The following is a 14660-nucleotide window of genomic DNA, read 5'->3' on the forward strand; positions in this document are numbered from 1 at the left end:
CGTGCAGCAGTCTCTCACGAATATTCTTCCGATATATTTTGATTTCGAGCTCGCGCGCGCACCGAGACAATTAACAGGACTAGCTAAAACGACGCTAAAATGTCGCCGAACGGAGCCCCCGGCTCCTTCGCTGCTGCCTCGAACGTTTCCACGAACGCTTTTCTCTGTGTATCCTTGGTCAGCTATAGAATAAGAGAAACGATCAATAAAAACGATGATTAAATGTTGCACCGACGATCGTTTACCTTGTGATAGAAATCCGAAGCAGCAATGCAGAGTATCTTTTTATCTTCGTACTCGTATTTTCCTATTCTCGATTGGACGTACGGGAATCTGAATAGCGCGTTAAGGAACAGAGAAATGAATAAATTAGGCGATACTTCCGGTTGCGAGAGGATACATGGCTCTAAGCCAACGATTCGTGGACGAGCTAATGAAGAAACAGGACAGACACCAGGTCGACATTGTCACTGGCAGGCTCTGGATAAAGTTTGGCAGACTGAACACCACCCAGTCCTGGAGCAGCTCCATCTGGGCGCAGGTGCAAGCTCTCTCGCAGACCTGCAGCAGTACCATAATCCCTTAGATTTAATGTCAGCAACTTTAAGGTTCTGGAATTTTCTAAAAATCGATTTTGCAGTAGAAAATTCGATCTACCATATACACAGCCACCTAAATATCTCCTTTATGTGTGATGACGTAACAAATGTTTTAAAAAAAATATCGATGACCTTGAAAGCTCCGAAAGAAAAGAACTTGAGAAACAAATATTGCATTAAAAACATTTTTGATGTCATCACAGATAAAGGAGATATTAGGTGGACCACATCCTGTATACCCGGATATATCCTAAGTTAATACTACATATCACTCAAATACGAATGACGCAGTAGTCAGCGCGTTAAGCGTAGCAAGCACGAAACTGTTCAGTAAAATACAAACTTTGAATACTACAGCAGAAAGTAATCTCGGGTGCGGCTGCTGCGGGGACAGGAATTCCCCTATAACTTTGGTGAGGATTTCGGACGGTGGGAAGAAATCCCCTAGAACGGCGGACAGAACCGCGCAGAGCAGTTCCACCTCCATGGTGTGTCCCTTCCTGATTTTGTCGAAAATCGCGGAAGTGCGTTCTATAGAGCGCACCAAAGCTTCTGGCTCCTGGTCGGGCAACGGCTCCTCAATTTCCGGTTGATTCAGCCTATCAGCTGCTTCCGTGTACATGCAGGTCAACAACAGCTGCAAGGCTGGCAAGGACAGCATGGGGCTGGGCTGCCTTAACCGATCTATAGCTACCTTGACAATTTGTTCAGCTACTTTGCCTATCACGCTCTTGGTGATCACCAGACGCTCCAAGCCCTGTTGGTTCAAACCTTTCGTTAGTAACAAGCAGCACTGTCTTTAACGCAACAATTTTCTCTGATTATCGACACGCCAACTGGACTTGTTTAAAATATTGGAAATATTCGACTCAGGAAGCACACCTGCAGGAGGGTCTGGTGTAAGCTGGATGAGATGTTCTGGGAGGTCAACAAGGTTAGAACCAGTTCTAAAACGGCTGGGGCTTCTGCATCTGGTGGTGTATCCTCAGCATGCTCCAGCAGGAAGAACACCAGAGCCCACATCACACCCTGATGCTCCTCGCTTTGACTCAATACGCTAAAGCAAAGATCCAAGTCAGCATTTAAAGCTCTCCGTTAAAAAGCCAGTGGTCCGAGCAAGCTACCATTTACCTGTTTGAATCTTGCGCGTCCAGATGCTTCTGGATGTACTCTATCGCTGGAGGATGTATGATGTTCATCGTCTCCTCGCAATTTGTCAGCACAGCGCTTTGCAACAAGTACAGGGAGCCATGAAGAGCGGCTACCCTCGCTGGTAGGAAGCCAGACTTCAGATTAATGTCTACTAGACGCTTCACTTTGTCCAACGTCTCGAAGTCCTGAAATTGTAGAAATGATGAAACATCAATTTGGTTTGGCGGAACATTTTACTTATCCTTTCAAAGACACGAAAAATAATCTCGAAGAACGCACCAGCGGTGTTAAGACAGCGGCAGCTTTACAGACGGATACGATCAGATACTGATGCAGAATCACATTCTCCGTGGGATGGACCTTCGCGATTTCCAGCAATGTGTCTAGCATCCACTGGTACTGGCTTCTCTCCACGAACAATTCGGAAATCGCTAAAATAGACTTAACAGTTTCTGTCAGCAGCTGCACCGGTGTATTGAACTGGGGCGAGGTCCACGACGTGTAGAGATCCACCAGGAAGCGTAGACAAGAGTCCAGGTCCAACGACGAAGACATCAACGCGTCGTTCCTCCTGTTCTTCAAGTTCAGAACGGAGATGTTCAATTTATCCTCGTACAAATTGCACAGGGCCCACAGATAGGGCACGGATAGCTGACTGTACGCGTAGTTGTTCGAGTTAGATGTCCTCTCCACGTTCCCACGATGGAAAACGTGATCCATCCTCAATCCTCCAGTGTTCTCCGAGTCGTTCATGCACTCGTACCTCCAGGCGAGCATGTCCTGGATCGCGAACAGCTTCTGGGAGCTGATTTTGGTAACTGCGAGCTGCGGGTCCCTCGGATGATGTATCAGAGTGCTAGCCCCGGGATTGCCAGGATACGGGAGGTATAGCGTCTGAAGCAGCAGCCTGGTGATCGCTTGCACGGCAAGACTACTCGCTTGTATCAGCGTGGGGATCTCGTCGGGGACGACAGCTTCGTTCTGCGAGAGGTTCAACACGCCCAGAAGAGCCATCCAGATCTCCTCGAACTGCAGCCGAGAGATCCAGCCCAGCAGATTGATCCTGTAAATAAACTGCTCGAGAATCTCCACCTCCAGCAACAGATTCGACTCGGAGGACATCAGCGGGAAGTAGCATTTGGTCGGCCCTCCGCCGACTACGTCCCAATGCTGCCTCCAGACTAACGGCGGCGTCAAGATGTACGAATTAACCAGCGGCTGCCTGCTCACGCTCACTATCAAGTCCTCGATCGTGTCGAACAGGTATCGCGGAATGCTCTTGGAGACTCCCTCCTTCCGGTACTGTTCCAGCCAGGCGACCAGCGCCGCCATTTTCGTGCACGCTTGCGCGAACTCTTTGGTGTCCTCGTCCTCGAGGGCCGGCTGTAAAGCGCGAGCATCTATAACCGGTAAAGAGTCGATCGTCGTTAACAGGTGCTCGACGACTCTCGTCAGGGAAGCTGCGGCGGTGCAAACCCACGTATACCTCGCGCTGTCTCCGACGATCTTGCTCGGCCCAGGCTGTTTCAAGACCTCGGAGGCGCAGCTGAGAGCAAGCGCCATGTCCCTCGGCCTCAGCTTCCTCAGTTTCTTCTCGTCCCCGTGAATCATCCAGTGCGTCAGCTCCAGACACAACACCGAGAACTTGGCCAGGTCCTCCTCCGACTTCAGCTCCGTCTTCGACAAGTTGTACCTGGCCAACTGTGGCAGGGTCTTCACGAACATCGTCACGGCCGGGATCAGCATGAAGAGCACGTCCCAGTACACCGACTCGGATAACAATTCGTCTAACCGAGCCGCGTACTTGAGATCCTTCGAGTATCCACTCGGTTGCCGGGGATTGTAGATGTGGTGCGGCTTCGGCATCAGCTCGGTGACGCTGCGCACGTGTTCTAACAGACACTGCTTCGCCGCTTTGTACAACGGACTTTCCTCGAACTTCAGATCCTTCTGGTTCTGCGCTGCATCTAGTTCCAGCCTCTGGCACCTTTCGATTGACGTGCGGGTACCGAGTACTATACACGGCTTCAGGATCGAGATGTTGAACTCTTTGCAGGAGAGGATGTCTAGGCAGTCGTCGAAGTCCAAATCTCTCAACAACTGGGCTGCTTCGGAAGGACTGTAGCCAGCGTAGGAATTACAGCAGCGCAGCTTCACCTGCGACAGGAACCAACCGCGGTCCAGCTGGATGCTCTTCACCGTGGACGGATTGAATGGTCTGCATTGGTCCAACTCTAACGGAGACAGATCGTAGAATTGTACACCCAGCTTGTTCAGCAAACTGATCAGAGGCCCGTGCTTCTTAGCCAGCTTAGTCGCTTGCAAGGTGTCCATGATCTTGATGAAATCGTCCTTCGCCAACTGGTTCATTACATCCGCAGCTCCGGTGGTCAATAAGATCTCTACTCTTCTGCTGGCTATCTTCGAGGCCATTCGGGACAGCGCGAGGAACTTGGTGGACAGGAACTTCGGGATCAAGGTCATCAGCACCGCTCCACTCTGCGAATGATGGGCACCCTCGATGCACTGCAGAAGACGTTTGACAAAGCTAGGCTGCGACAGGTTTGTGCACTTGGTAGCGATGGCTTGTACAAGTAATCCACTAGCTGCGGGGTTCCTGTGCACAGCTGCAGTCAGTAGATCTCTGACAGGACTCTCGATAGCGTTGTTCACGGTGTCTTCAGTATGGTTGACCAGCAGCCACGTCAACGGCTCCGCGTCGCTCAGGTTCTCGCACACGTAGTCGCAGAAGAGGATGTTGCCGCCCTTCCTGATGATGTGGATGTTGATGCTGCTGGGTCGCTCGGTCTTCTTCTCTTCGGCGAGAGGCTGCTGATGCGTGCCCAACACCTTCGACCAGAAGGACATCTCGTTGTAGCTTAAAAGGGTCATTAAGTAAGCCCACTGGCACGTCAGCATCGGACACCTGTTCCCAATACTGAGCATCAGATGATTCAGATCTGTTATTGCCAGCTTCTCTTCGTCGGGTATACAGCGGCCTTGGATCATCTGCATGGTCGCATTGGCTACCTTGCAGTGGCTGCCGGACTCGAACATGTGGATGCACAGCTGCAGGAAGAACGCAAACTGCTGGAGCAAGTAACGATCGCTGTCCAAAGATTCGGCGAACGGGACGAACGAGTCGCTGGCATTGTAATCGATCAGACCTAGGAAACTGTACACCTTGGAGCCGACCCAGCTGATTACCTTGAAGATGAACCTGGCGAGCACCCTCTCGGGAGGAACGTCGGAGGACTGAAACCCTAAAACGTGCAGAGGGTCGACCGTCCGACAGGATTCTGGGAGAAGAAATGACTGCATCAGATCCGTCATGTTCGTGTTCAAATCGGATAATCGTGCCAGCATCGATTCCTCTTTCGCGCACGAAATCAGCGATAGTAGAACCACGTTGATCATTCCCAGCCATCGCTTCAACTTCACCGTGGAAGCGTCTAGGGTCTCTTCCGGCGCAACCAGCAAAACTTTTAATAGAGGATCGACTGGCCTGAAGACCGTGGGCGAAATCGCGGCGAATAGCTTCACCAGAGCCACGTGGGCCCTCTCCGATTCTATCCGAACTCTGCCAGCGGTTAGCATGGGCAAGACAGTGTCCATTGTCAGCCTGGACCATCTCCTCCATTTTTCCTCACCATTCCCGTCGCCGCTGGATCTAGACTCTGTCAGGCACAACGCCAGCAGCTCGATGATCTGATAATACTCCGCAAGACGTAAAAGCATCGAGATCAATACTTCCCTTGTCGTCTCCAACTCTCTCTGCTCGACCGGGTTCGAGCTCGCGTTCCTGATTAGAAATACGTCCTCCACGACTGGCGCTAAAGCCGGTATGCAATGAGTGAGAGCTGGTTGCCCGCTCGCCATCAACCCGTCGCACAATTGAATGATCTTTGGGACTCCTATGATCATCCTAGAGTGGTTCTTCTCGTAAGATAGGTGCACCAAGAAGTTGAAGATCTTCGGCAGAATGTTCTCCGTATGCTGCACGTGACCCTCCTCGAAGTGCTCGAACTGCCTCAGCACGAACCCTATGAATATCCTCTCGGAATCCAGCAGACAATAGTTCACTCTTAACTGTACCAGCTGACTGAGCAACATCAAAACTTGACACTGTAATGGCACGCTGCTCGTCACCGTGTACTGTTTCAAAGACTTTATCACCATGGGCTCGAATAAGCGAATGAACGAAGCTATGGAGGTCTTCTGGTCCGTCCAGCGGGACAGGTTCTTCATGATCGTATAGGATTTTCTGTCCCCCTCTCTGCGCAACAGTCCTACCCACCCTGTATCCAGTTCATTTTCACCCCTGCAGTTGTTTCCCATCGATTTAATGGTGTCCGCCATTTGCCTGGCGGGATTCTGGAAGCAGTGATTGTAGAACCCTTTGACATCATCCCTGAGTATAGCAATTCTGTCTATGTTCCTCTGGCCCTCGGATTCGTTCCACTGCGCGTAGACGTTCGTGCTGCAGAGACACTTGAGCAACTGCTGCACACACTGGACAGTGGCAGTTGGCGAAAGAACTACTGTAGTTTGTAAATAATACAGAATCTCCTCCGTGATCTGAGCACCCTCGTTGTACGAGACTATTTCGAGGATCTGAGAAAGAACATCCAGCACCGCGTTCAACAGCGACAAGTACATCTCGCTGGCATCGGATTCCAAAGTGACCAGGTAGTTGGAGTGCGCAGCCTTCAGGATGTTATACATCTTCATGTAATGGGGCACAGAGGCAAAGGTGCCCATCTGTTCTTTCCCGAATCTCAAGCCACCAAACCGTTCCCCTTTCTCTTTCGACTTCTGCTCGCCCATCACCATCTTCTTCTTTGGGGACAAGGTTTGCGTGGACGTCAACGTTGTGAGCGTCGTCTTAGCGCTCGGCTGAGCAAGCTGCACGTCGTCGATAATGTGAACGTAGATGTTCAACACCCTAGTCACATGCGTCAGTAAGAGCTCTATCTGCTTATCTTTGATAGTGCCCGAGCTCTTAGAAGGATCGTGCGGTTTAAAATTGCAAAATGCTATGCCCGAGGCCAGATTGCCAGCGAGTAGAATCAAATGTCTATGCGTGGACAAGTCTAGACTAATGGGGGAAGACGAGAGCAACGGCAGGGCTAAAGACAGGAGACTATTGCTGACAGAAGACGGCATCATGTCGCTCGTGAAACTCGATTCGCTGATGTCCAACCGGCTGCCGTTCTTTTTGTGAGACTTCTTCAGCAATGTCTTCGGCAGAATGCAATCCCATCCTCTAATGTACATCGTGACGGTGTACACGTCGCTTAAGTGGAACAAAGCCTCGCAGCAACCATATACTAAGTACTTGGATGACTGTACCCCGAGGATTTCTGCCAACATGTTTACTACAATCGACAGAGAGTACTCTACGTTCGGATGATACTGTGTCTCATTGCGAAAGTTTAAAGACGCGAACGGCTGGACCGTCGTCTTCACGAACAACTTCTGTTTCTCTTGGCAGGACGACAGCTCTAAGCTACTAGCGCTCACAGCGCTCAGAAATTTTTCCGTGTACTGTACAGCTTTCCTCGTGATCACATCCTCCTGAGGTTGTTGAAAGTATAGCAGTGGAATACTCCTGGAAATAATTATAAGAAAAACCAAATGATTTCGTATATCGCGTCAGTCCGGGCAAACGGGAATCTCTGTTAGAAGAAAAATCTTACTTCACGATAGCATCAGACGCGGCGTGTCTGATCCTCTGGTCCTGGTCGCCTAACAGCGTCACGATGACGTTCATAAAATGTTCTTGGAACATCGATCCGCCAGTTATGTGCTCTACGGTAACGTACGATATCTCGCTCAATAGTTCTACTAATTTCACTTTCACCAAAAAATATGGATTCTTTACTAGCTGAGGTAACGCAGTCAAGATGGTAACCCCATAATGATTGTCGACGGACTCTAACAATTCCGGCAGACACCGGCTGAGCGCGATCAGCGTTTGCCGACACGTCGTCGCAGAATCGTCCTCTAATCCCTATTTTAAAAATCATTAATCAATCCTCCTAAAATAATCATGTCCAAAAAGGTCTCAAGTGTTTTACCTCCAGTAGCAACTTCACTAAACTCTCTAAGGACACGCTCCCGTGCATTTTCATTTTCGCAATCTCCGTCTCGAAACGTTTGAAAGACCCACCGTTCTGCGTGAACACGGACTTTAAGAAGGTGCCGATGATCATCGAGATATTGCCCCTAATCTGAGGATCTGGATGATTAGCAAATAATAAGATGTCCGCTATCGTTTGCTCGTTCTCAGAGTGACTCGGTTCTTTTGCGACAGGCATTAACAACAGATTCGGGCACAGTTTCAGAATATACGCAAGGCAGTTTAGGGCGAGCGATTTCACGCTAACGCGAAAGTACTTGTCTGGCATCACGTGGCCAGCGGTGCCGGTTAACAGAAAAGAGGACGCCAGATAGCGACAGCAGTATTTCAGAGGCACCTCAGGATCGGTGAACGTCCCGATGTCCGTTTCCCGCAACGAAAAATCCAAGGAGAGCTTCTTGGGCGAAGAAATAGTCGACGCAATTTCCTCCGAGCAATCGTGCTCTCTCGTTTCGTTCTGTGCTACTGAAAAGACTTTCTCTGACTTTCCTATCTCGCTCCCAACATCGCTACCTTCCTCTACAGCCTCATCTGAAATGAATATCGTAAAGAATACTGCAGAAATGTGCACGTTGAATTACTGAAAAGTCTCTTACGATCTATAACACCTATTTTCAGACTACTATAGCTGTCTAGCTCTATCCCTTTCATTTCTATAACATCCTTAGCGCAGTCCTTCTGAATCTGTGCATTCTGCACCGACGTGGGCGCAGCCTCAGAGTCCAGTATCCACTTTTCTATTTTTGGATGTATCTCCGGCATTTCTGAGTCGAGCAAATTCAAAGTGGACTCCGAATGTTGCCCGCCAGTTGTGTTAGTGCTCGAGATACTCATTTGACTAAGGGACAACATCGCGTCGTTCTGATTCAGCGCTATTTTACTACTCGTTATACCTTGATTCGATAACAATATAGATACTAGAGCTCTTGGTGGCGACTTCAAAAGTTGAGTCAATGTTTCTAAAGCGGCGTTTATAACGTTATGATCGGAATGCCATTTCGCGTAATGCAAACACAGTTCGTAGATCTGTAACAGGCTGTCTAACTGCGCGGTCTCGTCGTCTTGAAAGTCTGCAGGATTGCAAACGTGCGGTAAAATGATTCTCACGCAGCCAAATATACCGATAATTGTAGCTACACTGCCCACATCCTCGCTTATAGGCACTACAATACCTAAAAGATGCTTTAATACATAATTTAGAAAGTACTGCGGCTTCCTGCAATTCAAGCATGTTGCTAGAATCATGTTTGCAGCTGCCCTGCGAAATACTGCTTGCACAGAAGACACGTTTTCAAAGAATGCCTTCAGTAGGGTCTGTAAAATGTAAATGTGGATCAGTTTAGAGTTATGGGGAGGGACATGTACTGTTTTCAGTTACCTTAACATCATTGTCTGTCATAAATGGCCCCAAAGCTTTCATAATTAAATCTAACGACTGAGATAACGTTTCGATTACAGCTTCCTCGGATCGGTGAGCAATACCTACTATGCAGGGTATTAAATTAGACACATATGCTTTTCCTCTCGTGGGGCGTATCATGTGACTGAGAAGCCCAAATCTCCAGAGGGCAGCTCTTAACGTCCTAGCTGGTCCATTCTTTTTAATTTCATTGTAAAGTTCTATCTGAACCTTGACGACATTACTATCAGTCATTGCCTAGCGAATAAGAAAGCTATTAAAATTTCTACTGGTTGTTGTCGAGCAACGCGGACTACAGATACCAGTCATACCCGTATGATTTTGTTGAGCGTTTCGTCTGCTATCATTCTGACATTGGATTCGTCATCATTGCACAGCAACAACAATGTTTCAATTGAAAGACTAAGAACCTGAGGAAATTTGGTTGTCGATTTGACACTTGGTGAACACATCCCTTCTGCTATAGTCACGCAACATGCTATCTTCTCTTTCCTTTAATAAGAAATACGAGAATTATCGTCGATTCCAATTGTTATTACAGAAGGAATTAGTGAAGAAAAGTTTGGTGTACCTTGCGCACGGATCTGACGGAAGAACGTTCGATTCTTGAGTTGTTTTTAGAGCCTCTATGGCTTTCAGTACGTTGCTTAACGATGTCATTTCTGTTAAAATATATTGCAATCGATTCGTTCTTCACTTTTTACAAAGGAAATTTTGAACGAGCGACATTCTCATAATGTAGGCCGAATTTATGACAGACATATCGAGTACGTGCGAAGCTACATGCTGCTCGGTACCATATTTATTTGTGATTCAAACGTCAAGATGTGAGCTACATATGTTGCACTCGCAATCTGCAATCTACCTACTGTGCTCTGCTGTGCTCACAGGCTCACAGGCACAGAACCATTTTTAATCGCCAGAGAGAACGAGACTTAAATTCGGCCGTTCATTGCGTACTCGCCGTTATCGACAACACGAGTAATTTATTAAATATTAAAAATCATAAAGAATATATGATTAGAATAGATGAAGCATCTCAAGATGTTGATGAAAATTATTCAATTAATTCTTAAAAGATTTAATAATAAAATTGGACCATCCATAGACAATAGTTTTTATATTTTCTAGACTATCTACACTATTCTATTTACACATATATAAATAGAATCAACATTTTGTGAAACATACTGTGGGTGTTTAAAATACATATATATTTGTAAGAAATAATAAAACCAGTAAATTCATGCTATATAATAAATACGTCACACATTTTCTTCGCGGTTAAAATCAAATCGTACACCCTGTGCAGCTGTACATGATCGGATGACGATCGGATTAAACGGGACACCCTATACAAAGTGTACAGGACTTTTATAAAGGTTCGTTTGTGAACGTGAACAAAATTCAAAGCGATAGCATTAGCACGATTAGCAAGTGGGAACGATAACGTTAACAAGAAAGAATTAACAAGGAGTAATTAAAAAAATGGAAAAGTTAACCTATGCTTATCCCTGGGCCGCCATATTATACCGAAATAAATAGATAAGTCGTGGTCGATTACGCAGGGAACTCGAAATTGGTCTCGAAACGCGTGTCTGTTGTCAGTGACGGAGTAAACTGTACTTGGTCGTGTGTTTTTCGGAGTTCTGGCATATTACTGAGATTCTACGGTCACGAGAAGTTTCTCGGGGAGATATTTGAATCACCGTCGATGTGTAACGTACACGGAAATTACGGAGTTCCAATTAACGAGAACGGACTCCAAGTAAAGCCGATGGCTGAGAGGTGAGCGAGTTTCGGCTTCTTTCACGTCGCACGCTGTCGATTGGACGAGGCCAACGGTGTGCGAAAGATATTGTTTCTCTTTGTTCGACAATCGAGCAAAGTATTCGAGAGGAGCGGTTCAAATAATTGGCTGATAGAACGCGCGCGTGCAACATATCGCACAGGTTGCACAAGCACAATTTTTACAATGTTTTGCATACAGTCTGCTAATCGGTTCCGATCTTTTTTTAACTCACGAACAGCCGTATGGGCGCAGGAACAAAGGTTCGATTTACACGAAAAAAAAAAATACTTCAGTATTTTAAATACGCTTCTATATTTGCACCTTGCATTATTTCTTTTTCGTTTTTCCGATGCATCCGAATTATTATTGCTCATTTTTCTCCTGTATATATTTAATTTTCGTTACGCTGGTTACAAGGTACGTTCATCACGGTGTAATCAATTATTATTTGAAATGGAGTGTTTTTTTTTCCCTTCAAGTTGATTTTCTAATGCATACGTTTTTCATTTTTGCATCGTTCAGGAATGCGCTTGCTTTTAAGTAGGGTTAGTATTTCTGAGAGCGGAGACATTATCTGAGATTCATTTGCAGATTCCAGTACAGTGTCTGGATGTATAAATATGCCAGGCTGTGCGGCGGTTGGCTGCAATAATCGTAGCGAGAAGGGATATATTATGAAATGTTTTCCACGTAATCCGAAACTGAGGAAAATTTGGCAAGAACGTGTGGCCAGAGCCGATTGGGAACCTTCGAATAACTCGTTTCTCTGTCACGTACATTTCGAGCCCCAGGAATGGTCCATCACACAGACCGGAAGGATTAGATTGAGGAAGAACGCTGTCCCTTCTATATTCACGGTAACGTCCACCAGGAAATCACCGAAAAAGAAGACCAAGATCATCAATGGTAAAGAGGAGAACTTGTTTCAAAGCGAATGTAGCGTGGAATACATGGAAGTTGATACTGAACATTCGTCCACGGGACATTTAGAAGAGAAGGACTCCGATTCCCAAGGTGCCTGTGATTCGTCTGTACAGTCTAGCGAAAGTAAGCTAAAATATATTTCCAAGCCTGTAGGAGATAGGGAAGAGAAAAAGAAAAATATCAATACCGAAAGTAATAAGAAAAGCACAATCATGATTACTGAGGATAATTATACAGACATTATCAATGCTGTGAAGGAGGATAATATTAAGATGAAAGTAAATGATAAACAATTGTTGTCTATCTCGCCTAGCACCATAGTGAAGAAAGAGGTAAAGCTCGAAGTTATGGATCATAACACGTTCGGGGATAGTTACGACGAGATCGAGGAGAAGTTGAAACAGATTTGTGATGGCGGCGGTTCCACTGAAGATGAGAACTACAAGAACATGCAGAAGAATAAGAGTCAGAAAGAAGACGAAGATGCGGAAATAATACACCTATGTTGTGACCTCAATAACGACGAGCATAAGGCCGATGCATCCGTTAACAAGAGCCCTAGTTTTCCACCAAAAGGCAAAGCTGAGCACACGCTCACGGAGAAAGAAGAAAATGTTGAAATCATTTTTGGTATAGAAAGCGAGGACGAGAAAATATCTCAAACGATACCGAAAGCGAGTAAATTAAATGAGAACGCTGCAGTTAGTAATAAAGAAGCTACAGTTAAAGACGAGAAGAAAGTGTTCAACGAAGACATCGAAGAAAACTTCACTAAAGACGAAGTACACGTTATACCAAATATAAGAGCTGCCATGAAACGGAAAAGGAGAACCAGAGAAGAGATAATGAAGTCAATAAAAAAATCAATTAGGAGCACATCCGATGCGGACATTAATTCGTCAAGCAATAGCGATTTGTCGGACACGGACACGGACACGAGAAACGACTCGTCCGTGTTCTCGAGAAATATTAAGGGATTGAGTAAGACAAACGATATGGATATAGAAACTGCCAGATTTGTTATAAAAGTAACTGGCGATCCGGACGATGTAAGTGAAATTATCGAGGAATTGTCGTCTAACACGTTAGAAACACAAAATTGTCCTGTGTACAAAAATGAAGAGAATGACGCGTTCGTTACATCTGTCATAACTGTGATATCGCAGAAAAATCTGACAGACGTAGTGTACAGCGATTTAAGTAGCCCCATAAGAAAGGAGGATTATATACCTATAAGCAAAAACGAGTCAATCGCAGAGCATTCACCTTGCAAAGTGATAGAGCCCTCCGAGAGAGCTTTCGATTTTGCGCAGAGTCCTAAAAAAAGTCAGCCCTCGAGTTTCAGGCACACCTGTTCCGAGGAAGAAAATAAAACTCAGACGAAGTTCCCATCGCAGAATTCGTCACCTACCGCCGTGGTTCCTCGGGAGAAAAACGATAAATGTGTTGTCTCCGATTGCGAGGAACTTCTGGAGAGAATACAGATTCAGGAAAATGTGATAGGGAAGTTGATCGATCAACTAATCATTTATAAAGAGATCGAGAACGATAGAAGGAATAAAAATCTTGGTCAGGACGTTCAGAATAAAGAGGCCGATCAAAGTCCTAAACTCAATATGAGATCGGCCAATACGCAATCTCCGACTTTGACGAAGAAGGTTTTGGAGTCGAAACAGAGGTTGATAGAGGATTTATCGAATAGGGTGAATTATTTTGAGGAGATGAACAAGAAGCTGATGAAAACCGTGACGCTGGAGTCGCAGCAGAAGAGGAAACTCGAGGGGCAGATCAGGCAGAAGGATAATCGAATAAAAGAGCTTAATTGGAAGCTGGAGAAAGCTTCCAAGTACCTGGAGAGGGCAGAGAAGAACACGAATACGTACAGGAGGAAAATGTTGAACATGCAGACTATAATGAGAAGAAGAAAATTATTAGATGAGAAGATGACCAAGTTTAACGAGATGTTGATCGACAGTTCCAGACAAGAATTCACGGAGAAGGCTTTAGTTATGGCAGCGGATATTAGAAAGAACTGCGGAAGGAGCGGCTACGATAAGCTACTTTCTTATGGATTTCCTCTACCGCCATTGCCGGCTCTACGAAAAGGGGTTCTCAATGAAGATACCATGGATCACAATAAAAGCGATGGGGAAAAAACGAAAAGTTCTGCTCCAAAGCTAAACATCAAGGCGGAGGATGCACCAAACGATGAATCTGAAGCAGAAGGAAAGGATGCACAAGTTCCTGATTCTACTGCGAAGACAAGTGAATTAGATGGAGCAGAAACTGTAACAGGAACGGTGCAAGACATTTTCGAGGAGAACAATGATGGTGACGATTTTAGTACAAATGAATTGAGAGAACATTTCATTCTGCAGTTGAATGCAGTTATGTAGCCATGGTACTTTAGTTTAAGAATAGCAGTCTTTTTTACCATTTTAGAACTAGGAAATAGAAAAATCATGGATATTTAGATAGGTCTCCTTTTATCATTGTACAATACCCATTGTGCACTTAATTATATTTATTGTACAATACCGTTTCATGCTGTCGCTGAAATTGTAAATATATGTATAAACATGATTAAATGTGTAATATAAAAAAAACATCACCAGACAGTAAACTATGGTA

The 14660-nt window shown here is 45.8% G+C and overlaps 2 protein-coding genes across 4 annotated transcripts; one reads left to right on the forward strand and one right to left on the reverse strand.

Moving 5' to 3' along the window:
- Positions 1–41: 41 nt before the first annotated feature.
- Positions 42–10221, reverse strand: Htt (huntingtin). Its single transcript, XM_076438021.1, has 13 exons — positions 9885–10221; positions 9625–9805; positions 9272–9550; positions 8490–9207; positions 7832–8424; positions 7451–7764; positions 2031–7362; positions 1731–1936; positions 1482–1656; positions 943–1356; positions 401–561; positions 246–333; positions 42–182 (listed from the first exon to the last, which is right to left on the reverse strand). Exons 1-13 carry the CDS (start codon positions 9971–9973, stop codon positions 84–86), a joined length of 8649 nt encoding a protein of 2882 aa, XP_076294136.1. The 5' UTR covers positions 9974–10221; the 3' UTR covers positions 42–83.
- A 388-nt stretch (positions 10222–10609) lies between these two features.
- On the forward strand, positions 10610–14635 carry LOC143215689 (uncharacterized). Of its 3 annotated transcripts, none has more exons than XM_076438030.1 (2): positions 10610–10695; positions 11697–14635. In XM_076438030.1, the coding sequence occupies exon 2, from the start codon at positions 11726–11728 to the stop codon at positions 14423–14425; it is 2700 nt and encodes an 899-aa protein (XP_076294145.1). In that variant the 5' UTR covers positions 10610–10695; positions 11697–11725; the 3' UTR covers positions 14426–14635. The 3 variants fall into 3 exon arrangements, with proteins under 3 accessions (XP_076294145.1, XP_076294144.1, XP_076294143.1); XM_076438029.1 differs by lacking the exon at positions 10610–10695 and adding an exon at positions 10702–11365; XM_076438028.1 differs by lacking the exon at positions 10610–10695 and adding an exon at positions 10702–11101.
- Positions 14636–14660: the final 25 nt, after the last annotated feature.

The sequence above is a fragment of the Lasioglossum baleicum genome, chromosome 14 (assembly GCF_051020765.1).
Source record: "Lasioglossum baleicum chromosome 14, iyLasBale1, whole genome shotgun sequence".
Classification (NCBI taxonomy): Eukaryota; Metazoa; Arthropoda; class Insecta; order Hymenoptera; family Halictidae; genus Lasioglossum; species Lasioglossum baleicum.

What these genes read in the sequence shown, in the direction of transcription:
- Htt (XM_076438021.1), bottom strand. Translation starts at nt 9,973, where the DNA reads ATGACATCGTTAAGCAACGTACTGAAAGCCATAGAGGCTCTAAAAACA. An exon ending in CGCTCAACAAAATCATACGG is followed by an intron (nt 9,551 to 9,624) that starts GTATGACTGGTA and finishes CTTATTCGCTAG; the next exon opens with GCAATGACTGATAGTAATGT. An exon ending in TTTCTGCTGTAGTATTCAAA is followed by an intron (nt 562 to 942) that starts GTTTGTATTTTA and finishes GTACTGCTGCAG; the next exon opens with GTCTGCGAGAGAGCTTGCAC.
- LOC143215689 (XM_076438030.1), top strand. Translation starts at nt 11,726, where the DNA reads ATGCCAGGCTGTGCGGCGGTTGGCTGCAATAATCGTAGCGAGAAGGGA.